At 46.6% G+C, this 25,891-nt stretch overlaps 2 protein-coding genes across 3 annotated transcripts in view; one reads left to right on the forward strand and one right to left on the reverse strand.

The window, feature by feature from the left end:
• Positions 1–6,811, reverse strand: part of SPG7 (SPG7 matrix AAA peptidase subunit, paraplegin) — a 29,548-nt gene extending 22,737 nt beyond the window's left edge. The window contains exons 1-3 of the mRNA XM_066637402.1: positions 6,550–6,811; positions 4,360–4,456; positions 3,491–3,580 (exon numbers count right to left, since the gene is read on the reverse strand). Of these exons, the coding sequence (XP_066493499.1) occupies positions 3,491–3,580; positions 4,360–4,456; positions 6,550–6,711 (349 nt within the window). The 5' untranslated portion in view covers positions 6,712–6,811. The remainder of the gene's footprint in view (positions 1–3,490; positions 3,581–4,359; positions 4,457–6,549) is intronic.
• Positions 6,812–17,608: 10,797 nt separating this feature from the next.
• The window catches only part of ANKRD11 (ankyrin repeat domain containing 11), a 185,081-nt gene continuing 176,798 nt past the window's right edge, over positions 17,609–25,891 (forward strand). For both annotated transcript variants that reach the window (XM_066636764.1, XM_066636765.1), the window contains exon 1: positions 17,609–17,932. The gene's annotated coding sequence lies outside the window, so the exon portion shown is untranslated. The remainder of the gene's footprint in view (positions 17,933–25,891) is intronic.

Here is a 25,891-nt window from a genome sequence, read left to right on the forward strand (position 1 = left end):
CTCATTGCCCAATGTCAAGGCAGGCAATGAATCTCTTGTTATAGTAACAACCTCCTCTTACATACAAAGGAAATTCTGATAAAGCATTTCTTCCTCCTCTGTTTCAGAGGCCATCAAAACAGATGCATCCCATCTGTCCTTTGATCAGGGTAAGGAGCTTACCCCACCACTGGGGCCTCTCTTAAAAGGAAGAGTTGAAACTCGGAGGCTGCTACTGCAGTGGAGTTGATTGGCCACAAACCTTCCTTGGTTACAAGGCATCTGAAAGCTGCAGTAAGGACTGATGTGGGAGAAGGATCTTCGGCGTCTTGGCCGGCTCAGCTGCTCAGAGCCTCTGCCAGGCTATGGCAAGGGCAGCCACTCCTGCAGAGTGGTGTGCTCCTCAATACTGTTGAGCAGCCACACCAAGCATTCTATGAATAAGTGATGCACTAGCTGAAAGAGCCACTTGCAGGCAGCAGCTGTGGGACTTGTTCTGGTCTCCCAGTCTCAGAAAGCCTTCATGAAGAAATGATTTGCCATTAACCTCAAACCTGAACTCCATGATTAAAAGCTTTCGAGGGCTGCAGTGACAGGCCACAGAACTCTTTCTGAATAATTACTGCCAGGAGGATCTCCCTCCCCCCACTCTCAGACACAGAGGAGGATTCCACCTTCCAAAGTCAACGTATCCATCCATCACAAGAGGGAAAGAGCTGCAGCACTCAGCAGGGCAGGGTTTACACAAGCTGGAGGCCCTGCACTTCTCACCAAGGTGCATGGCACTGCACACGCAGAGCACAAACTCCGAAAAAGAGTTCCTGTAAAGACCTCCTGGCATTTGGACACCTCTCCCTGAGAATCAGGCTTTCCTTTGCTTAAAGACTGTTTTCTTCATAGTATTTGGTCAAGACAGGAAAACAAGGCAGACAGAGACCCCATGGCTGCTCTGAACTAAATGCAGACTGGTGTGAAATGCATTCCAACATATCTCTTCCTCACCCAAACACTACAACACAGACTCCCACTAATCTCCACTCCTACTGGCAGCATTAGAATCCTATTTATTTTGAAAAGGAACCCAACAATGATGTTTTAAGTCATTGTTTGACCCAGCAGAAAGAACATCAGGCTTAGACCTGGGAGACCTAGACTAAGGTTCTATTTCTACCAGTGTGCGCACACACAACCTGTCCCTCTCCCCAGGAGGAAAAAATATACATTTGAGCCATTGGGGTCCAGGGCCAAGAGGCTCCTGTGTTAGTTCAGGGACTAGTCCAAAGTGTTCCACCAAGCAGGAAGGGAAGGGTTAAAAAGGGAGGGAATGTGCACAGGGAGGAGACACTGCCTCTTGCCCTTCCAGCAGTGCTGCAGGTTGCATGAGAGAACAGGAAACATCCTGCCTGGGGTGTTTCTGAGACCTTTATCAACAGGCAAGAGGAGCAGGGCTAGGATGTGGCAGGCCAATGCAGCCCAAGCAGAAAAGCCTGGGCCAGAAGCTGTTCTTCTAGTTTCTCAAAAGAGGGATTTGCACACACATGCGTCTTATGAAGGACAACTCTCTCCCTTGTAAAATGCAGAGTCAAATTACAGCAGAAAAACAAGGGAGAACTGAGCCACCAGAGTTGCTCTCCTTCATCCACGAGAACTGCTGAAAGCTTCAAAGGAGGGATGTCACACTTGGGGGCACTGTCAGGTCAGCTCAGATTCAAAATGCAAGTTGTGTGAAAAAGAAGAGACAAGCTACTCTGAAGCTGAACATCTGGTGGAGGCCCAGGTTGTCTTTCTGAGAATTCTGCAGAGCAAATTTTAAAGGACCTGTGCAGTGTACTCTGAGAGAGCCTGAAGCTCAACCAGATCAGCAAGAGGATGTGTAGAGATGCAACTTGGCAAAGTTGCAGGGTAGTGACACTATCACTGCCTAAAGTGGGTGTTTCTTCAGCCCTGTCGCAGAATGATAAAACCAGCTTACAGGTTTTTAGTTTGCTTTCCCCTCAACCTTGGAAGTGCCAATATCCTCCCAGAAGGGAGATTAAGGCCAAATGCTCCCAAGTGTGTACGGCTACTATGGGCACCCACTAGCTGGTGCCTACGGCTGGGTCTGCACTTGCAACAAAACAAGATGGCAGAATAACCTGAAACACTCTACATTATGGGCAGGGGATACAACTTCTCTCCCTCCTCAGTAAAAATTGTATGTTAGCAGAATTCTATTCTCTCCCTCCTTGGTAAAAATTGTATTCAGGCAGAAGCCTAGCCCATCAGGAAAGATTCCTGCTCAGTCCCTTGCCTGCTGTGCTCTTCAGAAAATGTTTAACACAGGGGAAGATTCAAAAGCGTGATCACCTATCAACAGTCCAAAGTGTGGCAGTCCTTTGTCACCTCATTCTTTGGTACATGCAGACCAGACCCACAAGATCATTTCCCCTCCCATATTCCTACTGTAGTAGTTCTGCACTTTGAAGTTTTTAATAAGGTAAATGATGAGATCATAAAGTGTACCATGTATACATTTAAAACAAAAACACATTCCACACACTCAGGATCCATTTTCTTATTTCTTAAAAAGCAATTTTCACTGAACAATGTTTGACCTTTCTCAGTAGAGAAAATACCTCCCAGGTTTTAAAGTACTTGCAAAGATGTAGACAGGATCCCCACACCAGAACTCTGTATTTTTACACCCCAGTATTTCCCTGCTTGTGGACTTTGTTAACCAGCTCCAGTTTCATGTGCAAATGTCTCCTACGCCTTCAAACAACTCAACCTTCTCTCCCTTGTTGCCCCTAAAGAGAAGAGTTATCTTACTGCCTTAAAACCCCTCCTCAAAAGCCACCTTTTCTGTGAAGCCTCAGAAACCCCTAGTCTCTATAAACAATATCATCTCAATTAAAGTGGAGTAATTGCATATTCTTCCACAATTCATTCACAACTTCATCTCCCCTCCCCCATCCCCTGCTATCTCCCTTGCATCTATTTCCCAGTTTGCAAGGCCGTTGGGAACCAGTCCCCTCATTCTTTGTAAAACAAGAATGGTACATGGATGAAAATGAAAGCACGAGGCCAGCTCTATGATGATGATATACAAAGGTACTCAAAGGATCAATAATGCATTCCCAAGTAAACATGACATCAAGTTACTATGTGCTTCTAAACAACGTGGACACTTAAAAAACATACAGAAACAAAGTGAAAAACAACAGGCTCATTTCTGTGGCAAATACCATGTGTTACAGTCATCAAACAACTGATTCTGGCAAAAATAAAAGGTTGAGTTTTTTTTTTTAATAGGCCAAGTGAAGTAAAGCAATCATTGAAGAATGGAGGAGCTGGAATCCCTTCATCAACCTCTGACTGGACAGGCACTCAAAATTAGGATCAGAAAGCCCTACCCCTTGGAAAACCAACACTATGCCTTACATGACATGGGTAAGAGTATAAAAGATTCTTTTTCAGCCTCTAGAGTCACTCCTGCAGGAAAGGTCACATTAAATGTTTAATCTACACTTACCCTCATCCTCCTCTGGGGATTTCCCTTTGGACCCTTCACGCCTGCTGCCATTGTGATGAGAACCAGAGGTGGAGAAATAGTAAAGGCCACCTGTAAACAAGTATATATTGTCAGAGTTCTCTCTCATGTATGGCACAGGGTGCCATCTGGGATTCCAACCATCTCAGCTTTCAAACAAACCAGTTTTCTAGTTCTCATGCTCTCCAACTTTGCTATGCCTGCTGAACAATGTCTGCTGAACTCTTAGGCCCCTAGAGCAGGGAACACGTCTGGCTTCCTGGCAGTTGAGGTTTCCACGACCCACCTTTCACTTATTTATAAACTGTCTTTTAGCTCAAGGTGGGTTATAAATTGCACTAAAACCACATTAATAAGCCATCATCACTAAAACCTCCACATAAGAGTTAATTTTCCCCAAAAGTGATTGAAGCAAAAGTTTTCCAGAAGAGGACTACCTTAGCGTGACACTTGGAAGACAGTTAGAAGGAGCAAGGTAAGCTTCTCCAAATGGAGTTCCACAACACTGGTGTCACCAACAAGAAAACCTGCACTGTCACTCATCGTATTTCAGACAGGGGAAGCACACAAGACTTCTTGAAGAGGACTGTAACAAAACTGGGTTGACAGAGGAGCAGGCAGTTCTGAAATGACCTAGGCCCAATCTAAGACAGTGGTTCCCAACCTTCATTCAGGCACTACCTCCTTAAGAAAGGTAGCGACCTGACCAGGGACTCATAGGTGCCACTGCTGACTCCCAATTGGGTTGCTTCCCTTCTTAAGGTGGTTTCCCTTCTGCATCAATATTTTAGTTATTATCATGCTGGGAATAAGCATCAGAAAGGGCAACAAGGTGGTTTTTTATTACTCACGAAGAAGCTTCCAAGGCTGGAATGAGACAAGCGGTCTTTTCACTACAGACTGAGCAAGTCCTCCAGATGTGGGGCAAAGCATTTGTGATAGCAGGCTCTAAGGAGGAGACACCAGAAGAAAGTTTAGTTCAGTGATACAGGCACAGAAAATGAACAGGAAGTCATTATTAATCTATCAATAATTCCCAAAGCTCTTTAGAGGAAATTAGGTCCAGTCTCACGTCAAAATAATTAAATGTGAAATGGTCAAAACTTCTGGGGACGCTCAACAGCAGAGCTACCTGATCTTCCATGGCATTGCAACACAATACCGTTAGGCAGAATACAGTATTTCCAACAGGGCATTTGCTCCAAGGCAAGCATCTGTCTCAGAGTGTTTTTGCTCAGATATCAGCAACAGCCACCTTATCCCAGGACATAACTCTCACAGGATAGCTGAAAAACCCAAAGCCAGCTGGGGCCCGATCCACTCTGAATCCAGACCAGGCATATCTATTATAGACAACCACTTTTAACGGTGCTATGCTGACAGCACTATCACAAATGGTTTGAATACAACACAAACGCATCTGAGAGGAAGACAGCAGAAAGGGGAAAAGGAAGATTTTCCAGCCTACCTCATATCTGCCTGTCTGAACTGCCAGATTTTCCCTTCAAAAAAGGGATCCCCATCCTGCCCAGAGCTTATCCTTTGAGGGATGCCCACATAGGACACTCTGTTGCTGTCTCACACTGTGGATTTCTTTATGAAATGCTTCTGGACAAGTAGAATATTTCAGATTTTAGAAACTTAAACCAGTGCAAACCATGTTTGCTCTCTGCTGCAACATTTCACATAGTCCACCTATTCGACCACTAGAGGTTATGACATCATAGCCAGTTTCTTCTGGGTTGCAAGGCCAGATGCAACATGACAAACATCCGTTAGAGGCCTATGGTGGATGGGAGGGCTTTTTGAGTGCAGAAAAGCATGCTTTGGAGCTCCGCCCGCCAAGCTGAGCCTTCTAGGACTGTTTGTTGCATCATGGTCTAGCTATCAGGCAGCAGGTGTCCAGGGGTCCCACAAGTACCACCAGACACCACCGCAAGTACCACTGCTGGTATCTATTGAGAAACGCTGACTTCAACTAAAACACTGCTTCTCATACTTTTTAGCACTGGAACTTTTTAGAATGACAATCTGTCCGGACCCACCAGAAGTGATGTCATGGCTGGAAGTGACATCACAAATCCACAAACATCCCAAAGGCTGCAATTTTCTATCCACACTTACCCAGGATTAAGCCCCATTGACTAGCATTGTTAAAAGTATATATATAGTAGCCTGTTAAAAATACAGATCTGGTCCCATTTCCCCAAATGCAGTTGCATGCCATGGTAGCATCAAGTCTATTAAAAATAAAACACATAATGAAATGAATGGGGACCCACCTGAAATTGGCTTGCAACCCACATAGTGGGTCCTGACTCACAGTTTGAGAAACACTTAACTAAAGGTTTGGAACCTGTTTTAGAAAGCCTAGAAAAATAGCAAAAATCTTCCCTTGTCTGGAAACATCCACAAGGCAGAAAAGACAGCAGCAGCCCAATCCTATGCATGTCTACTCAGAAGTAAGTTCCACTGTGTTCAATGAGACTTACTATAGATAGGACTGCAGCCCCAGACTTCGTCTGCCTAAGGGAGGCATCTCCTTGTGGGAGGTCTAAGCAAGGATGCTGAGGTCCTGGTCCCCTTGGAGGGCAAGCTGTACATTCTCTGGGGGTGTCTTGGTTCACACCCACATGTAGCCTCCTTGGATTCCCCCCACCTCAAAACCCAATCCTAGTCACATTTACTTGGGAGTAAGCCCCATTGACTCTAATGGGACTTACTTCAGAGTAGACATGTAAAGGATTGTGTTTAAAGGCTGCAGAGTAAACCCCATTGACTCCAATGGGACTTACTTCTGAGTAGACATGCAGAGGATTGGGCTCCCTGCCTGCAGTCCTATCCACACCTACCTGCGAGTAACCCCCATTGACTCTAATGGGGCTTACTTCAGAGTAGACACGCAGCGGATTGGGCTCTCAGGCTGCAGGTAGGACCGCGCTGCCGTCCCACAGCCTCTTGGAGCACGTCCCGAGCCTGCCTGCCGCTCCCCACGCCCGCGACCCCGCTGAGAGAGAGCCCCAGCGAAGGCCCCTGCTTACCCGAGGGCCGCTCTCCCTTCGCGGCCAGGGCCGGCCGCTGCGCAGAGCCCGGAGCCCCGCCACGAGGAGCCCTGTTCTGGGCCCGGCCAGCCATGGAGCGGCGCGACGGTAGCGGCCGCGGCCCCCCGAGAGGCCCAGCAGCAGCCAGGCCGCCGCGCTCATGCTGTCCCCGCAGCCGCTCTACGCTCCGCTGAGGGCAGGCCGGAGAGGGGACGACAGGGGCGCTGCCATCTTGGAATCTGGCAGCGACGCCGCCGCGACCCGCTCTCAAGATGGCCGCTCGGCTCGCTCTTGCCCGGCAGCCGCGCGCGCTCCAGCCCCTGCTTCGGCGCACAGGGCTGCGGGCCTACGCACAGTTACCTGGGAGTAAGCCCCTTTGGCTGTAATGGGCTACTTCTGAGTAGGCTTGGACTCTGAGGCTCCACTCCTATCCACACCTCCCTGGGAAGCCCCATTGGCTATAATGGCAGTTACTTCTGAGTAGACAGGCCCAGGCGGACTCTGAGGCTGCACTCCTATCCACACTTACCTGGGAGGAAGCCCCATTGACTATAATGGGAGTTACTTCTGAGTAGACAGGCATAGGTTTGGGCTCTGAGGCTGCACTCCTATCCACACTTACCTGGGAGGAAGCCCCATCGACTATAATGGCTCTTCTGAGTAGACAGGCATAGGCTTGGTCTCTATTCGGAAGTGGACAGTCCACAACTTGTTAAGTGACAAGGTCTTCAAAAACTATGGAAGATCATCATTCAGAAGTCAGCCCCATTATAGTCAATGGGGTTTACTCCCAGCTAGGTGTGGATAGGATGACAGTCTAGGAGTCTGAACCAAAGCTGCTCACGCACACTGTTGCAGGCATGCCATAAGGTCCAGTGCCAGAGCTGGCTCAGCATAAGCCTGCACTGACCTGATGCCGCCTGGTGCTCTGTTCACGTACCAGACGTTGGAACAGTAAGTCAGGCCAGGGAGGGAGGCATTCTGGGGCAGGGAGAGGGTGGGGGAAGGCAGGGCAGGGCACAGAACCAGCAGAGCTCAGCACTGTTCGTTCCAAAGCCCTCCATCTGGCCTCCTGGCCCAATAGGTGCTGGCTTAATAGAGAGAGCAAAGTTGAGTAGCCTCATTGCAGGGCTGCTTCCCTTTCCCTGAGGAGACGTTGGAACCCACTGGTGGCTGCCCAGCATCCATTGGATGCAGCAGCAGCAGCAGCCACCATTTTGGCTCCACTTCAGCCCTGGGTACCAGGCAGCTATTGGGCTGTAGGCCTTCCATCTAGGCACTAACCAGACCTACACCTGTGCAGCTTCAAAAGGTGTCTACAGCATAAGCCATCAGAACATAGGTTATCACCGGTTACCAAGTCATTACACATTATTCTCCAAAAATACATTTTCAGCAGTCTTAAAACACAAGCACACACATAACCTCATAAAATATAGCAAAAGCTGAAGGAGGCAGAAATTGGGACATTATCCCTGCCAGCTGCTTGACTGTGTTTTTCTTACACACTACTGAGCTGCAATAGTAGAAAGACCTACTTTCTGTTTAATAGGTGCCGAGTTATTTCAGCTACATTATTTAAAAGAGAGAGAAGTTGCTTCAGCTGTCCATCTGTGAAATGAGGATAGCAGCATTTCCCCCAGTGACTTGCATTTGACATTGTAGCTGATGAAATCTACAGAAACCAGTCAAAGTGCATTACTTGGGTTTTAATGTATTTCTGACATGGGTTACTCACAGTAGCCTTTCAAATAGCGGTCACATAAAAACATGCTGTTGCTATTTGTATTTCAGGTAGCATAGTTGTGCCATGTTTATTGTTCCAAACATTATAGTCATTACAACAATTGTATACAATGACAGAACCATATTATCAACACTGATTAAGCACTATAGTATCTATGGAATTCAGATAATGCAATCAATATGCTTTTCCCTCAAATGTATAATAACAGACAAAATGAGCTGTAGTTCATATTACATCTTTACAATCTGCTAAATTTAACTCCACAAACTTTGTCCTGAATTTGAGATGCTGCTACAAATCTGGCTACTGTTAGGAATTACAAATTTTTCTTGATTAAAGTGAAAGAATATTTTGTGCATTGGCACTGGGAAATACCCAGCCATCATTCATTACACCCTGGATTAGATGTACAATAGAATAGAAAGTACAATAATCTATATTAATCTACAATAGAATAGAAAGTGCCTGTGCAATAATCTAAATTATCCAAATCTTATACTGTTTGTTGAATAACACCACCAAAACTGAGGTGGTCTTCTGCTAATGCAATATTTTATGATAGTGTCCTTCTATATTGTGAAGACATTGTGTGAAATCTCAGTGCCAAAACATAGGCTAAAATCCTGTACACGCTTACCTAGGAGTAAGTGCCACTAAACTCAATTGGGTTTTATTTTGAGTAGATACACATAGGATAATGGTGTTAGATAGCTGACTGAAGGCCAGGGACTATCCCACCTACCAGTTAACCATTCTGTACACCTTCTGACATCACTTTGTGGTGTTCATTGTTTGTGGATTCTATGACCAAAATATGTGGCAGGCAGCGAATCAGAATCAAGAACTGAATGCCCTGACAAAGAGGCCTTATGGTACTTTCTTTAATGGAACACACTACAATCCTGCATTACGCAGCTTCTTTTTAAAAATGTATCATATCAGCTGTCTTAAATTGGCATGCATGTACAGCTTTATGTCCAGAAAATACTTAAAATACTTAAAAGTGCACAACAGAGCAGACCAGAAAGTCTCAAAACAGCTTATAGAAACTGTAGAGACCAGTTTATAAAAACTGGGACAGAAACATGTTTTAAAATCATAAGAACATAAGAACAGCCCCACTGGATCAGGCCATAGGCCCATCTAGTCCAGCTTCCTGTATCTCACAGCGGCCCACCAAATGTCGCAGGGAGCACACCAGATAACAAGAGACCTCATCCTGGTGCCCTCCCTTGCATCTGGCATTCTGACATAACCCATCTCTAAAATCAGGAGGTTGCGCATACGCATCATGGCTTGTACCCCATAATGAATTTTTCCTCCAGAAACTTGTCCAATCCCCTTTTAAAGGCGTCTAGGCTAGACGCCAGCACCACATCCTGTGGCAAAGAGTTCCACAGACCAACCACACGCTGAGTAAAGAAATATTTTCTTTTGTCTGTCCTAACCCGCCCAACACTCAATTTTAGTGGATATCCCCTGGTCCTGGTATTATGTGAGAGTGTAAAGAGCATCTCCCTATCCACTCTGTCCATCCCCTGCATAATTTTGTATGTCTCAATCATGTCCCCCCTCAGGCGTCTCTTTTCTAGGCTGAAGAGGCCCAAACGCCATAGCCTTTCCTCATAAGGAAGGTGCCCCAGCCCCGTAATCATCTTAGTCGCTCTCTTTTGCACCTTTTCCATTTCCACTATGTCTTTTTTGAGATGCGGCGACCAGAACTGGACACAATACTCCAGGTGTGGCCTTACCATAGATTTGTACAATGGCATTATAATACTAGCCGTTTTGTTCTCAATACCCTTCCTAATGATCCCAAGCATAGAATTGGCCTTCTTCACTGCCGCCGCACATTGGGTCGACACTTTCATCGACCTGTCCACCACCACCCCAAGATCTCTCTCCTGATCTGTCACAGACAGCTCAGAACCCATCAACCTATATCTAAAGTTTTGATTTTTTGCCCCAATGTGCATGACTTTACACTTACTGACATTGAAGCACATCTGCCATTTTGCTGCCCATTCTGCCAGTCTGGAGAGATCCTTCTGGAGCTCCTCACAATCACTTCTGGTCTTTACCACTCGGAAAAGTTTGGTGTCGTCTGCAAACTTTGCAACCTCACTGCTCAACCCTGTCTCCAGGTCATTTATGAAGAGTTTGAAAAGCACGGGTCCCAGGACAGATCCTTGGGGCACACCGCTTTTCACCTCTCTCCATTGTGAAAATTGCCCATTGACACCCACTCTCTGCTTCCTGGCCTCCAACCAGTTCTCAATCCATGAGAGGACCTGTCCTCTAATTCCCTGACTGTGGAGTTTTTTCAGTAGCCTTTGGTGAGGGACCGTGTCAAACGCCTTCTGAAAGTCCAGATATATAATGTCCACGGGTTCTCCCACATCCACATGCCTGTTGACCTTTTCAAAGAATTCTATAAGGTTTGTGAGGCAAGACTTACCCTTACAGAAGCCATGCTGACTCTCCCTCAGCAAGGCCTGTTCATCTATGTGTTGTGAGATCCTATCTTTGATGAGGCATTCCACCATCTTACCCGGTATGGATGTTAGGCTGACCGGCCTATAGTTTCCTGGGTCCCCCCTCTTTCCCTTTTTAAAAATAGGCGTGACATTTGCTATCCTCCAATCTTCTGGCACCATGGCCGTTTTGAGGGACAAGTTGCATACCTTAGTCAAGAGATCTGCAACTTCATTCTTCAATTCCTTAATAACTCTTGGGTGGATGCCATCAGGGCCCTGTGACTTATTGATCTTTAATCTATCAATGAGGTCTGAAACATCTTCTCTTTTAACCTCTATCTGACTTAACTCCTCGGTCAGGAGGGGCCGTTCGGGCAGCGGTATCTGCCCGAGGTCTTCTGCCGTGAAGACAGATGCAAAGAACTCATTTAATTTCTCTGCCATCTCTAAGTCTCCTTTTATCTCCCCTTTCCCTCCCTCACCATCCAGAGGACCAACCGCTTCTCTGGCGGGTTGATTAATCTTAGAAATAATAGTCTAGGAACTGGGAAGAATCCATTACAGAACATATATGTACTGACCGCACAAAAACTGGTCGTAGCAGGGTTCAGTTTTGCAAGCAGTTCAGGTTTTGATTAGGCTGGATAAACAGGAAGCACTTCTTAATAGTTAAGCAATGGGGGGGGGGGAAGTGGATGCTGATAAGTTAGGGCCCAAAGAGCACTAACATCACCTTCAATTTACTGACATACTTCAGTCTACTATTGAATGCAGGATCATCTACTTCTGCCTGACAAACAGATGTGTAATACTTAGTGTTCACAAATTCACCAGCAGAAGTGCACCTGATACTACTTGCCTAAATGTATTGTTCCTTTCTCTGCAACCACACAGCCACAGGGATCCAAACAAGAAGCAATTTGCTGAGGAACACTCCCTTCTCCTACTGACATATCTCAGTGACCATCTTTGTGACAGACTCCCAGGATGTTAACTGGATTCCTCTGGGATGTGTCTGGGTGCACTTTCTGGTCTGCCAGCATTAACACATGTAGCTATCTTTAATGCCTCCTCATGTTATTGATTTAATTGACAAACAGATCAGTTTATAGACAAATTAAAGTGGCTGCAGTTAATCAACAAGGATGTGATTGACTAGCATGTGGGAGCTCAGGGGAAAAGTCAGTCTAAATAAATGGGTACAACAAGCCCCTCCATCATCAGAAGAAACACTAGAAACCAAACAAATGAGAAAGTATATGGTTGAAGATTGTACATGGGTAGTGGGTATATTTTTTTCACTGCATATACTGTACCACCAAATCTGGAGTACCTTCAATCAGCTGTAAGTCTCACACACCTTTGTTAGGGGTGTGAATTCTTAGTAGGTACACTCTGTGTATGTATGTGGGTGCCTGTCCTCCAGCTCCTCTTAAATGATAACCTTGGCAATGTTGTTTCTAGTCCTGAGTTTTTGTGGCTAGTGTAGCTGTTTATGAGAGTTAACTGTGATTTGAGAGGTTGCTAGTTCAAATGTCACCTTAGCTATTAAGGGCCCAATCCTATCCAAATTTCCAGCTCTAGTGCAGCTGCCCCAGGCAAGCGAACAATGTTTCCCTTTCCTTGTGGAGGCCTCCATAGCTACCTTTCCGCCACATGATGCAACACACACCCCATTGGCACAACTACACCAGGGCTGGAAAGTTGGATAGGATTTGGCCCTAAGTCCCTGGGGGTGAGACTAAGGGGAAAGCTTGTTTTGCATACAAAGGTCCCAGGTGCAGTCTCTGGGCAGGGCAAACCAAGGCAAAACAAAACTTCATTGAAACCCTACAGACCCACCACCATTCAGCAGAGAGGTAGGTTTGGCTCCCTATGAGGCACATTCATGTTTCTACAATACAGTATATATCAGGCACCTCTAATACCAGAAGGTGCTGTATGAAGCTATTAATTAACTTGATAAATTTTCTGTGCAGCTCAGAAATTTGCTTCCAGCATTTAGGTCCCAATCCTAAATCCAGCTCCCTTAGTGCTGGCACTGACCTCCAGCACCGGTGCCTGGTGTTGCAAATGTGCTGTAAGGAGGAGGGGGCCACTGGCACTGGGTCTCAGTGCTGAGAGGAGATGCTGCGAGAGTGCCCAGAGGTAAGTCACACCACTGGGCAGCAGTGCAGGTTTTTGGGGTGGGGAGTGGCATTCTGGGACTGGGGGGCAGAGGAGAGATTGACCTGGGAGGGGGTGGGACTGGCAGAGGCCTGCTCCACCAGATCCTATGTGTCAGGCTGTGAAGTCTGACATGAAGGTTCTCCAGTCTGCACCAGCAAAACAGCTGGCGCAGACTTGAGTAGCCCCATTGCAGGGCTTTTGCCCTTACTTGGGGAAAGGGGATGAAGTCTCCTTCCCTAAGGACACCTCCAGCAGCCTCCCCAGGGCTGCAGGATACAGTGGTTGCCATTTTGGCATCACTGCATCTGGCGACCCTGTTGGGGATAGGATTGGGCTGTTTCCCGGCCCTATGAAAGCTCTTATCTCACTAACTGTGCTGTAATATATTTTGAATAAGCAAGTCACTGGACATTAAGAGAACAGTGTTATCCCGTTAAATAAAATAATATGACTTTTCCCCGCATCTGTCAAATGCCAGTGGATATCAAGTACAGACCCATGTCAACAGGCAAAGACTTCCTTACTAATATACCATACTTTCTAGCCAGAGATAAAAGGACAGAAAAAGATATGCCTACATGTTTTCTTGTGAAGCTGCTTGGCACTAACTTGTAGAGATCAGAGTCTGGTTCTGGCTTAATCAATCCCCATTTCTTCTCTGGTACAAAATAGGGTGAAATTAGCCCAGGTCACTCATCATGGCTTCTATTTTGTCCTGGATGAGCACTCATGAGATATTATTAGCATGACAATCCTGTTCATTTTGGCTCTGGAATAAAGCTTAATAACAATTCAGAATTAATACAGCTGGAGATGTACCACATAGATTGCCGTCCAGTCTTTGTATGTACAAAATGCAACCTTGAAAAAGGTCACTTAATTCAATGTCCTTTGAGCAGTAATAAGGTTTCTTTTGGGAACATGTCCAATATTCACAGAATATAGATATAGCCTGATCTAGGCTGGCTTTACTGGGATATATTCCAGCTATGACATCACTGGAAGATATTGGCAGGGAAGAAGGTAGACTTTTGCAAATAATTTTACTGCTGTTAAAAGGAGCCGGGCTAGGGAATAATTTAACTGTGACAGCCAATTCACAGGTATGCTGTGCGTCCTACAGTAAATCACAGGAGGGAATATTGCCAGATCCATAAGAGCCACTTCTCTCAAGACCTGTATACTTCTCAGAAGGTCACCTTCTCCAGACTCATTTGTTGTTGGAAAAATGGCACTCCTGATAGCTGATGGACTTCAGATCCTTATGGGTGAGGCAGTTTTTACAGCAACCTTTTAACAGGGCTTTGTTTTCAAATGTAGATAAGTTTTAGGAAGTGATGCAGGTGGGAACCACAGAATTGCAACATTACAACTCCTTGCTAATACCAACATCTAGATTTGGGTGGCATTGTCAGTACTGCCAAGCTTAGAGACCACAGCCCAAGGCAATGCACTGTGTCATTAACAGGTCAGAATAGGCAGCTGCCACTCCGTTGCTCCTGAACAAGCCAAGGTGGGTAATTCTGTGCCACAAGAATAGTAATTGAAATAGAAAACTATTACACAATCAATGCCTCCTGCTTAGAAAATAGAAACCAAGAAGCTTACCTAGCTGCAGGAGACTGGACATTACCAGCTTTGTACACCTTTTGGCCATTCACAGCATTTAGAAACTGTTTCAGAGGAGCTTTATTACAGTTCCTAGGAAAGAAGGGCCACTGAAATAAGTGGGAATGGTTTTTAAATAAGATAGTTGACATGTCACCCAGTCCTTTTCTTGTAAAGGTGCCAGGTAATCGGCTTCTAAAGAATGCCAGCCACACTCTGCCCCTTTCTCTAAGGGCACATGTCATCTCCCCGTTCTCTTCCAGAGGGGGCAACTCTAGCTCCAAGGGGGCTTGTAACAGGAAACCAGACAAGCTCCTAGCCAAGTCAACTTGGGATTTATGGGACAATTCACCAGGTTACCTCACCCTCTTTCGCAATAGCCTTGGAGCCAAGAGTCAGGCAGAGGTTTTCCATCCCAGGGTTATTGGAGATGCATGCGGGCACACTTTCTACTCCATGTTGGTAGTGCAACAAGGTGGGCTGCACTTTCAGGACCACCCTCTGGGTTCACACCAAGCTAGGTAAGCAATCCTAGCTTGCTGCTAGGAGGCTGCAATCTCTAAGGCTGCAATCCTATCCACACTTATCTGGGAATAAGCCCCATTGGGCTCTAACACCACCAGCCTTGCCTTCAAGGCCTGTTCCTCCCACTGCTGGGTCTCTCTTTGACCAGTCCTGGTTCTCCCAATAACCTGTCTTTGTGTTCCCTCCACCTCTGCCTTATCATGTGAACCTTAACTCCTTTTCCCCTTGCCACTGACTGGTCTGAGGCTCTGCTTTAAAGCCTGACCTTAGTCCCACTGGCTGGTTGTCCCCTAGTCTCTTGTCAGCTGGTTGACATTGGCTGCCTTTTCCCATAGCTGAGACTATCACACACTAAGGGCTCAATCCTGTCTAACTTTCAACTGTTGATGTAGCTCTACCAATGGGACATGTGCTGTATCCTGTGGTGGTGGCAGGCAATCATGGGGGCCTCCTCAAGGTGAAGGAATATTTGTTTCCTTACTTTGGGGCTGCATTGGCACTGGAAAGTTGGATAGAACCTCCTATCTTATCACCTCAACATACATTGGAGATACCATCACCCTCTACCCAAATATCCACTGATAAGGGAAGGGTGATGGGGCAACCAGACCAGGGTGACCAGATACATGGAGGACAGAATGCCTTTACCTTTAACCATTATATCAAAGAAGGAATTTTGGTAAGTGCAGCTTTTTAAATACCTCCATGTTGAGTTGCACCTGCCAAAATTCCCTTTTCTATACAGTGGTTCCATACTGTGTCCTCCATTATATCTGGTCACCCTGCCAGTAACTGGGCAAGAGACACTTTTTCAAGTGGTGCTTCACTTATATTTAGCAGGGGGAGAGTAACTGTCCCTTTTCATCCCAGCACAATGTCTTTTCTAGTGGCTGTTTTGCTGGTGTTTCTTCTGCATCTCTTTAGCTTGTGAGCCCTTTTGGGACAGGGAGCCATTCAGAGTAGGGATGTGAGGTGGGTGGGGAAGCAGGTGAGGCAGAGCCTCCTTCCTGCAGAGCACATGAATTGAGAGTACTTGCACACCTCACATGGTGGCGGTGCTTTTCAAAGGATTCCGTTGGGGATGCTCTGCCTCACCTGCCTCCCCCACCTCACTCTGGTGTACCTCATGTGCACATCTCACACGTTAGTGATGCTTTTCGAAGGACTCTGATGGGGAGGCTCTGCCCCATCTGATTCCCCCTATGCACCTCATGCTGTGGTGCACCTCACACGCACACCTCACACGGTGGCAGCGCTTTTCGAAGGACTTCGGTGGGGAGGCTTGGCCTCATCTGCCTCCCCCCATGCACCTCACGTGGTGGTGTACCTCACAAGGTGGCAGCGCTTTTCAAAGGACTTCACTGGGGAGGCTCGGCCTCATCTGCCCCCCCACCCACCTCAGGTCCCTATCCTATGCATGTCTACTCAGAAGTCAGTCCCATTACAGTCACTGGGGCTACTCCCAGGAAAGTGTGGATAGGATTGTAGCCTTAGGGCCCAATCCCAACCATATTTCCAGTGGTGCACTGGAATTCCAGTGGCTGCATTTCCATGCAGCCAAGCCAGTGGGGTGTGCACTCCATCCTGTAGTGGTGGGGCAGTCACAGCAGCCTCCTCAAGGTAAGGGAAGGTTTATTCCCTGACCTCAGTGCCACATTGCAGCTTCATTGGTGTTGGGAAGTTGGACTGGACTGGGTGATTAGTGATTTGACTTTGTAAACTGCTTTGTGAACTCCTGTTGAAAAGCAGCATATAAATCCTGCTGATAATAATAGGTAGGTCTGGATTGCCATTTGACAGCCCAATCCTATCCACACTTTCCTGGGAGTAAGCCCCATTGACTCTGATGGGACTGACTTCTGAGCAGACATGCTTAGGATTGGGCTGTAACATGTGCAGCCAGGCAACACTTGCAGGGACCACTGTGATGGTGCTTCATTTTCTGTGTTGCAATACAGTTATTATTATTACTTTGTGTTTTGTTTCCCTATAACGTCAGTAAATGTGTTTTTATTCAGAGAAAGGGAACGTTGGAGAGAGTTACACCAGCCCCTTGCAAGGGGCTTAGGGTGGGCTGCAGGAGATTAGGCCTTGGACTGGTAACCCATGGCAACATCAGCCCTGGGAGGCGGGGGAGCAGAGAGAGAGAGAGACACACACACACACGGGTGTGTAAATTCCCAGGTCACGTGAGGGTGATCACGCGCTTCGCTTCGATGACGCCGCTGATTGGTGGATACAACCCCAGCGTTGGCTCCTCCCCCTTCCAGCCAGAGAAATAGAACGCTCATCCCGCGCACGCGCGCTAGGGGAGGGGAGCGAAGGAGAGGCGTGTGCGCCTGCGCCTTTTTAGTCCTTACGTCATCGCGCGCACGCGCAGATCCAGGCTTCACGGCGCAGCATGGCGGCTTGTGCTCCGCCCCTTCCTCCCTCACCGTCGCTCGGCCTGCCGACCAATGAGACAGGCTGTCTCATCGGACCAATGGGGAGGCTCGTCTCTGGCCGCGTCGTCGTCGCTGCCTTCGTCGTCCGAGGCAGCGGCTCCGGCGTCTGTGGAAAAGGGAAGAAAGGAGCGGAGCGCAGGCCGGAGGCGACGCGGCGCTGGCCTGGCTGGCGGAGCGGTGGGAGCCGCCGTCCGTGGCTGCAGCAGCAGCAGCAGCAACGAGGCAGCCAGAGCCGCCCGGAAGGCGGGCGGGCCATGGAGCGGGGGGGCCGCAGGAGGCGACGCCGGCTCTGCTAGAGGCCTGAGGCCGCCGCCCCCCGTCGCGCAGGCAGGCCGGGCCCGGCAGGCGGCCGGGCGCCAGAAGGCCTCGCGCTCCTCGCCGCGAAGAGCCGCCCGCAACACGCCCGCGCGCCGGTAAGCCGCAGGAGAGGAGGGCGAAGTCCGGGAGGGGGGCGCCCGGGTTGCCGCAGTCCTCGCGGCTGCCTCCCCTGGGGGTGGCCGGCCGGACCCCTGCCTGCCTCTGGGGGGCTCTGCCCCGCGGGATGTCCTGGCTACCAGGGGGAGAGGCGTAGGAGCCGGGGGGCGGACCGGTCTCTATCGCAATGCAAGAGGATGGTGGACCCACCAGCCGCAGCCTGTCATAGGGCGCAAGGGAGGCAGGATTGAGGCTGCACTCGTATCCACACTTACCTGGGAGTAAACCCCATTGGTTGCAGTGGGACTTGCCTCTGACTAGACGTACATAGGATTGGGTTCCAGGGCTGCAATTCTGTCCACACTTACCTAGGAGTAGGCTCCATTGACTGTGGTGAGGCTTACATCCAAGTAGATGTGCATAGGATTGGGCTCTAGAGCTGCAATCCTATCCACGCTTACCTGGGAGTAAGCCCCTTGGACTATGATGAGACTTACCTCTGAGACGTGCATAGGATTGGGCTCTAAACCAGGGGAGGGCACGTGATTGCTGCATTCTGCAGGCTCCTGTTTTGGGTTTCCCTACAGCAAGGAATGGGGGTAAGGGGTTGCAACAAAGGCAACTTAAAAAACAATTGCTAGTCCCCATTTTGTTGTAATGCCTTTTTATGTTGTGCATGTTAACATATTTCCAGCAGTTGGGTTATTTCTGTCTCTTGTGTGGAAAAGCAGCACGCTTTGATTGGTAGCAAACGATGGAAAGGCATTATTTGAGGCATAATGTAGGGTAAGCCAAGGAAAGAATGGAAAGGTTTAATTAGCTGCCCTGGAAATATTATAGTATTGACGGGTGGGGGTTTAAATTAGGAATTAAATGTTTCTTCGGTCATCTCTCATGTTTACAAAAAAGGTCATGGGTTTTGTAGAAGGCAGGGAAGGAGGTGGAGGAAAGTGGGACAGGCCAAGGTAACCATGCCTTTTGTGTATGGGGGAGTGGAAGGAGGAGCTGCAGTTTATGTGGAAAATTTAACGGGGGAGAGAGGGAGGTTGGGCTGGAGCTGTGTGGTGGCAAAAGGGTCTGATGACAAGTGAGCCAAGCAAGTCCTTTCCTCCATTTGTGGTGCCTGCTTGAGAGCACTTAATTGTGGTTAATTTTCCTTTAAAACCCTTCAGGCTATCCTTCCATAGTCACGGAAGTGTGGTTAAAAGAGAGGGTGGTTCTCTCCCACTTTTAGGGGTGCTGTTTCTGATTTGGGTGAACACAACATTGTGAGGAAGTAGCTGTGCCATTCAAATCCTGTGGGGTATTTTATGTCTCTGTCACAATCCGAATGGCAGAAGTTGGGCAGCCAGGGTGGGGAAGTTAGTTTGCCTTGGGTTGGTGTGACAGAAGGAAAGGTGGAATGGGTGTTGATGGCGGGGCACAAGTCTTGCAAGGAGGCAAGTGAGTTCAAATGCTGCAGCTGAGTCAGAGAATATATAATGGGATGTGGTGGGTCAGTGATCTGGATGTGGGTCAGTGGGCAGGAAACAACTGAAATGTGGAGGTGCGATATAGTGCAGATAAACCTCATAGTTGGAAATGACATGAGATGGTGGAGCTGCAGAAACATGGTATAGGATTGATGGAATTTGGTGTAACTCACAACAGGAAGGGGTAGAAGTTGAGGCCTTGGAAGCAAGTGATAACAGCAGTGTGTGTGTCTAGGAGAGGGTTGTGGTACTTGTGAGAAAAAGGCACAGTGAAAATTACTTTGCCTGGTAATTTCCGTTTCCCGTTTCATCATCTGTGGGTTGGCATTGGTCCTGTGCGTGCGTGTGTGTAGCAAAGAGCTGATCAGCCTGTGAGGCTGGCTGAACTGCATTTATTTTCTTGTTTAATCTCTAAATTGCCTAGCCTCTTCCTCTTGGGCTGCTCTCCTTCCTTTCTCTTGAAACAAGAAATAAAAAGCAGCTGTGTGTCTCCACACAGAATTTAAATCCCACTCTTCCCCCCTCCATCTCTTAAGAAAGAGGATTGATTACATGTTTAGAAAGGCAAATTGTTTCTCCCCTCACCCCCAAGAAGCCTGGAGGAGCTGAGCCCTTCACTGCCCTCTGCCCTTTTCCCAGAGAGAGCAGCTGTCTTGTGAGGGATGTGTGCCTGTGGATTGAAAACCAGTCTGTTCATTGAGGCACAAGGGCTGGTGTGTTCAGATCAGCTTCCAGTCTTAGCATTGTGGCTCTGGTTTGATACTCAGTTGCAGGAAGGAACTTCTGTCCCCTCCCCCTCCCCTTCATGGTTTTGTACACAGATCTCCCTTGTCAATAGGAAGGAACCTGGCCTTACAGAGAGTTAGCAGATCCATCACTGTCTTTTGGAGCCAAATGCATCTGGGGGGGGGGATGGCTCCAGAGGGGGATGGCTCCAGAAATACAATATGGACAGACTGGCCTAGTCAGTTAGGCAAAGATCAGCCAACAGGATTATCGTGTTTGTGTTTGAAAAATGTTGTAATTCCTAGAAGTAGTTCAGCTGTGGTGGAAGGGGGTGCATTCAGTTTTTCCAGCTGACAGTGGTTCTCTTGTTAATTTGTCATCTTTGCTTCTGTGTAGTCAGTTGTTCCATTTCCTAGGGAAAACATCAGGACAGGTGTAGATTTTTGTATGGACTATAAAAGTATTTATAGCAAAAGTTATTTTCGTGTTTTAAACAGAAGTTTAAAACTATGAGATTCTGTGTGTGTATATTTATATACTGTATATGTATAGTGTGTGTAAACACACACACATATGTATTTATATACGTGTGAGTGTATATAAATAAAATGAATGGGCTTCCAGTATTGCTGCTAAAGGGAATTCCTAAAATAAAGGGCCAAATTTTGAGGTGCTTTTAATGGATAAGAAAGTTAGAAACCAAACTCTTGTTGTTTGAACAGGGAATTATTTAATATTCTGTGATAGTTTTGGGGGGCCTAAATGAAGCATACTTTTTGTTACCAGAGAAATTCATGGGATTTCCCCCCCATATAATGTGCCGACGTTGGAAGCCTGCCTGCCGTTTATAGATGTGCTGTTTGCTGCTGTGAATATTGGAGAATATCTTGGTTGTTACTGGAGAGATACTAGGGCAGCAAGGGAAGACCCGCACAAGTGGTTTCCGTACTGCAGTCTGGTGTTTACACCCCCATATTTCCCTCTGGCCTGAAAGCATTACTGGCTAAACTGGTTATGCAGGGCTGGGTTATGGAGGGTTGCTTTGTCTTTCCACTCTTAAAGAGCTGCTTGTGCTTGAAGGTGAGAAGTGTGGATGAGCCAGCTGCCTGTGCAGTTGTCATCAGTAGGCAGCCTCACGGCAGCTGCCTGAGTAGCCCTGTTCCCTTGGCAGAGGGGGTGTGCCTAGTTTCTTATAAGCCTGTTCAAGAGAATGTCTAATTAAATACATAAATTAACAGGATAGTTACTTTTGGGTGTTGTAGCATGCCAGTGATGGTGCACAGGAGGGGGTCAACCTTTTCACACAGATGTTCAGATGGACATGATAAAGGAATGATTTTCTGGCACATAGCTTTGCCACTCCACAGGTCATTCTCTGTTGGACTATCTAAATATAGAAAGTCATCAAGGACAGGCTGGACATAAGGCTGGGTTCTCCTAAGTGTGAGGTAAGGTTGGGTTCTCCTAAGTGTCAGTTTTGGCAGGGTAAGGACAAGATGTGCTGATGGCTGCTTAAAATTGGGTGGGAGCCTGAGAGAGGGCTGTGTGTGTAGTTGTCATATTGTGATGGCACATGCATGTGAATGCATGAGGTTACATGGATGTCGTTTACTTAACCAACATGAAACTACATTACGTGGGGGCAGCCTTATAATGTTTTCTGTCCTGGGATTATCAGAATTGGTGCAATTGTGATGTAACCCCCCAATTGATCCTTGGCTCATAGGGCTCCTTGAGGATTGTAAGGCTCATGTTGGGTATAACCACAAACATGGCTGCTTTTCCCATTTTGTCTTTGTAATATTCCAAGTTCTGCAAATCAGTATTTTTTTTTCCTGGAGAAATGTCTTGTGCACATACAATGTCAAAACCTCTAATTGTTGCTTTGTTTTTAACCTGAATGTAATTTTGGGAAACTGTTTATTTTGTTCCAGAATATAAAATGGAACAAACTCCCTTTCCTAAAAGCTTTTTTTCTCCCCTTTTTATATTGTGGCAGGTCTTTGTTGTTCAACCAGGCAGGCAGATTTTTCTCCAGTGAGGGTCTGCTTAGCGGAGCCTTGCTAATCACACTGTATGAGCAGCCTTTCATTCTTCAATAAACTAGTGTATGTATAACTAACTGAGATTGTTTTAACTGTATAATTATGATGTAGCTTCTGCAAGTATAGTGCAAATGTTCCTAGATTGGAGACTGTGTTGCATATTTTGATGCAGTTCCAAATGTAGTTTGTGAACATAGGGTTAAAATATGAGTGTGTGTGTGCTGCTATAGGTAAAACAAGTGACTTTAACCTTCCATATAACAAGAAACAGCGGCAAGATAAACTGCTACATCGAGGAGGCAATTGTCTGTATTAAGACTCTTAAGTACAGCAATGAATATGATATGAATGGTTTTGGCTACCAAACCGATAGTAGAGTAGGAAAACCTGCATTGTCCTTTTATTTAAACTTGAGATCTGCAATATTCTGCAAAATGCTTTTGCCATATTAACGTCTGCCCTCCTTGTTTTGTAATTGCAATATTTTTCTTGGGAGATAGGCTTCCTTGATATGGCTCACTGAAAAATGGATGTCTTAATGATTTTGGTAAACCTTGTTGCTTGGAGAATGCACTGAGTTAGAAGTGATCTTTCCCCCCACAGGAAAGCTTTTGGAAATGTCTGTTTGCTGCTGTTCTTTGTAACACCTGATTTTCAGATCCTGCATTATAGATTGCGGTAGCAGCATATTTTTGGAAAACGTGCTAGATTGCTTGGAGTATTGCAGTAATTTTTATTGCTTCAATTACTTTAGAGGGAAACTGACCAAAATATATGTAAGTAGCCAGATCTAGTGATACTTGTAATCAGATATTAAATCTTGACTTGCAGTTGCTGAAGTTAAACCCCATTTGGAATCCTGTAAAGGTATCCTCTTTCTGATTGTCAGTACCAGACTTGACAAGCATGTCCGGTTGTTTCGTTTTTCATTTCAGAGGGTGGAAAAGTGAAGTTGGGTAGCCTTGTAGGAAAAAGATCTGTTGAATACTGTGGCAACCCCCACAATTGAAGTGAAGGTGGGAAGGACAGGAATCCATAGGACTAACAGGAGAAAGCTGTGCACATTATTGTTATTGTTATTGTTATTATTAAAGCACCATCAGTGTGCATGAAAGGAGGTGAGACAGCTCCCTGCCCTCAGAGGCTTACATCTAAAAATAGGCACAAGGGGCACTCCTGAGGAATGAGGGGAGAAGTGGCGCCTCGGTTAATGAGGAAGAATATATGGTTATTTAATGGATGTATGCTTAGACTTGGTTACAGTAAGGTAAGGGGCCAATGCCCAATGGAAAAGGTGAATTTTGAAGAAAGATTTGGAAGAGGAGGTATTCCACAGGTGATCAGGGAGGGAGTTTCAGACATTAAGAGCAGGAAGGAGAAGGGGCGGAACTTTGAAGAGAAGCAGAAGACCTCTGAGTGACTGGGGGCAGAGTAACCAGAGGAGCAAGTGTCATGGGCATGCTTGTGGTGGGATATGAGAGCATAGGGGGAAGGCTTTGGAGGCCTTGCTTGATGGTAAGGAACAGGAGTTTGTGTTGGATCCAAGCAAGCTAATTAGGGATTTATAGACGTGCATGATGATCAGCGGGATGAGAGAGGTGAATGAATTTGGTGTTAAGTGCTGGATTAAGGTGTGAGATTAAGATTAGTATTAAGGTGAATTTGGTGTTGAGTGCTGGATTAAGGAGTGACCACAGAAGTCCAGTGAAGAGGCCTTGCAGTAGGCAGGGGTGGATGGGTGGGATTAACTAAAGTGTTAAATAAAGATTTTGCTGGAGGAGCAGAGAGGAAGTCCTGTATTTTTGAGGAGTTGCACAGGGAGAAACAGTGTGGATGACAGAATGGAAATGAAGAGAGAGGAGTCAAAGATAAAACCAAAACATAGAGTTTATTCAACATCATGGCTGTTGACATTGTCGGTGGAGGAGGAGTGAGTACAAGGAGAGGTGGCATGGGGGGAAAGTTGAGGTCTTCTGTGCTGGGCATGAGATAGTGATGAAACATACAAGCTGAAATTTCTGATGGTGATGCAGGATTAGGCAGAGAGAAAAATTTCTAACTCAGGGTTGGCCAGCCTTTCAACTTTAGGTCTCTGAATCTTTAACAGTTGTGTAGAAAAGGGAATTTCAGCAGGTGCAGCTTGTCATCTCATAGAAGACAAGCTGCACCTGCTGAAATTTCCTTCTCTACACAAGTCTTAAAGGTCCAGGAGCCCTACAGTTGAAAGATCGGCCACCCCTGTTCTAGGTGATTCTGAAGCATGTGTAATGACTCATAGTAACTGAAAGTTGCTTGGTCAAATCTACCTGCCTCCCAGGTTGCCAAACATGAATGCAAAGGGTGTATGGAGAACTCTATGCTTATAAGTAGAGGTGTCTGTTTCCAGTAAGATAGGATTACAGCCAAGTCTTACAGAACACAATGGGTTTACTCCTTTCAAACGTCTCTATAAGAGTTTGGTGTGCACCACCCAATAGGGGTCGAAACCCTGACTTGCAGTACCTTTTTGTGATCCTCCAGGAAAACTGTTGGCTTACCAGGGCCATACGGTGAACTGGGATCACAGAGATCATGTTACAGAGTGGCTGAAAGTCTGGTGTTGGAGATCGGATCTTCTGCTAGTACAATCGGTAAGCAGTGATGGTTTCTAAAAGGGTTCATGACCAGTTGGGAGACAGCAAAATCCCTATTATGAGAATGGCCAACATGGACAAAGGTGGAGTGTAATGTTAAAGCACTTGAGGTTATTGCATACAGTCAGTACTTGTTATTTGCTACAGTTTTGTTCCTGAAAAACCTCGTGGATACTGAATCATTGAACTTATGGCGAAAATAGAGTTAGGTTCCAGGGGATTCTCTTCACCATACACTTTATGAATTTGAATGTTGAAGTCTATGGGGCTGGGCGACAGCAAGGGCTCATCTCCAACACTTCCTCCTCCGTGCTGGCTATCCCTTGACTCTGGCCCAACATGAGGCTTCAGAGTTCAGTAGTGAGGAGGGGATTGCTTTACCCTTCCTCCATCTGTCTCTTGTCTCCTTTCCTGGGCTTGCCCCAGCCTCATTGTAGCCCTCAGGCAGCCTTCCATAGGCCTCTTATCATCACCAAGGTTGTGAAGGTTCAACTGAAATTCCTGAGGTGGTGCCCAAGATGTTGGGGCAAGTCTGGTAGCTGATGCAAATGTCTCCTATTCTCCATGGGCCAATACCCCCCATTAGCTGTATACTGTTTACTTGCATGGTGCCAGCACTGCCTTCTGCTTGTGAGGAGACCACTCTGTCTCCTCCTCCTGCAACCTCTCTCACCTCTGCCTGCCTGTTCATGACTGTCAGCCTCTCACCCCACCATGGGTGCATGGCGCATAATGAGAACCAAGTCGAAGATAAGAAGAGTAGATGGCAGTTCTACCCCTGAGATAAGTGAATTTGCAAATAGCAAATTCACCTATAAAGAGAACTGACTGTTTTAAGTGCCATTGCTGCTTAGAGCAAAGTGAAAAATCAGCAGTGGCAGAGCATGCTGTAAGGACTGGCCACTGAATAAATTTTAATCAAACTCATGTTCTTTCCACAGTGCAACAGCACCATACTAGAACCTATAGAGAAACCACTGAAATTCAAAAAACATTAAAACAATATGAATAAAAAAGAGATTCTTGGTATAAGTAATGTCTGGCTTCCCGTGCTCAAATATACTGGAATAAAAAGCTTTGAG

This window comes from Tiliqua scincoides, chromosome 9, assembly GCF_035046505.1.
Source record: "Tiliqua scincoides isolate rTilSci1 chromosome 9, rTilSci1.hap2, whole genome shotgun sequence".
NCBI lineage: Eukaryota > Metazoa > Chordata > Lepidosauria > Squamata > Scincidae > Tiliqua > Tiliqua scincoides.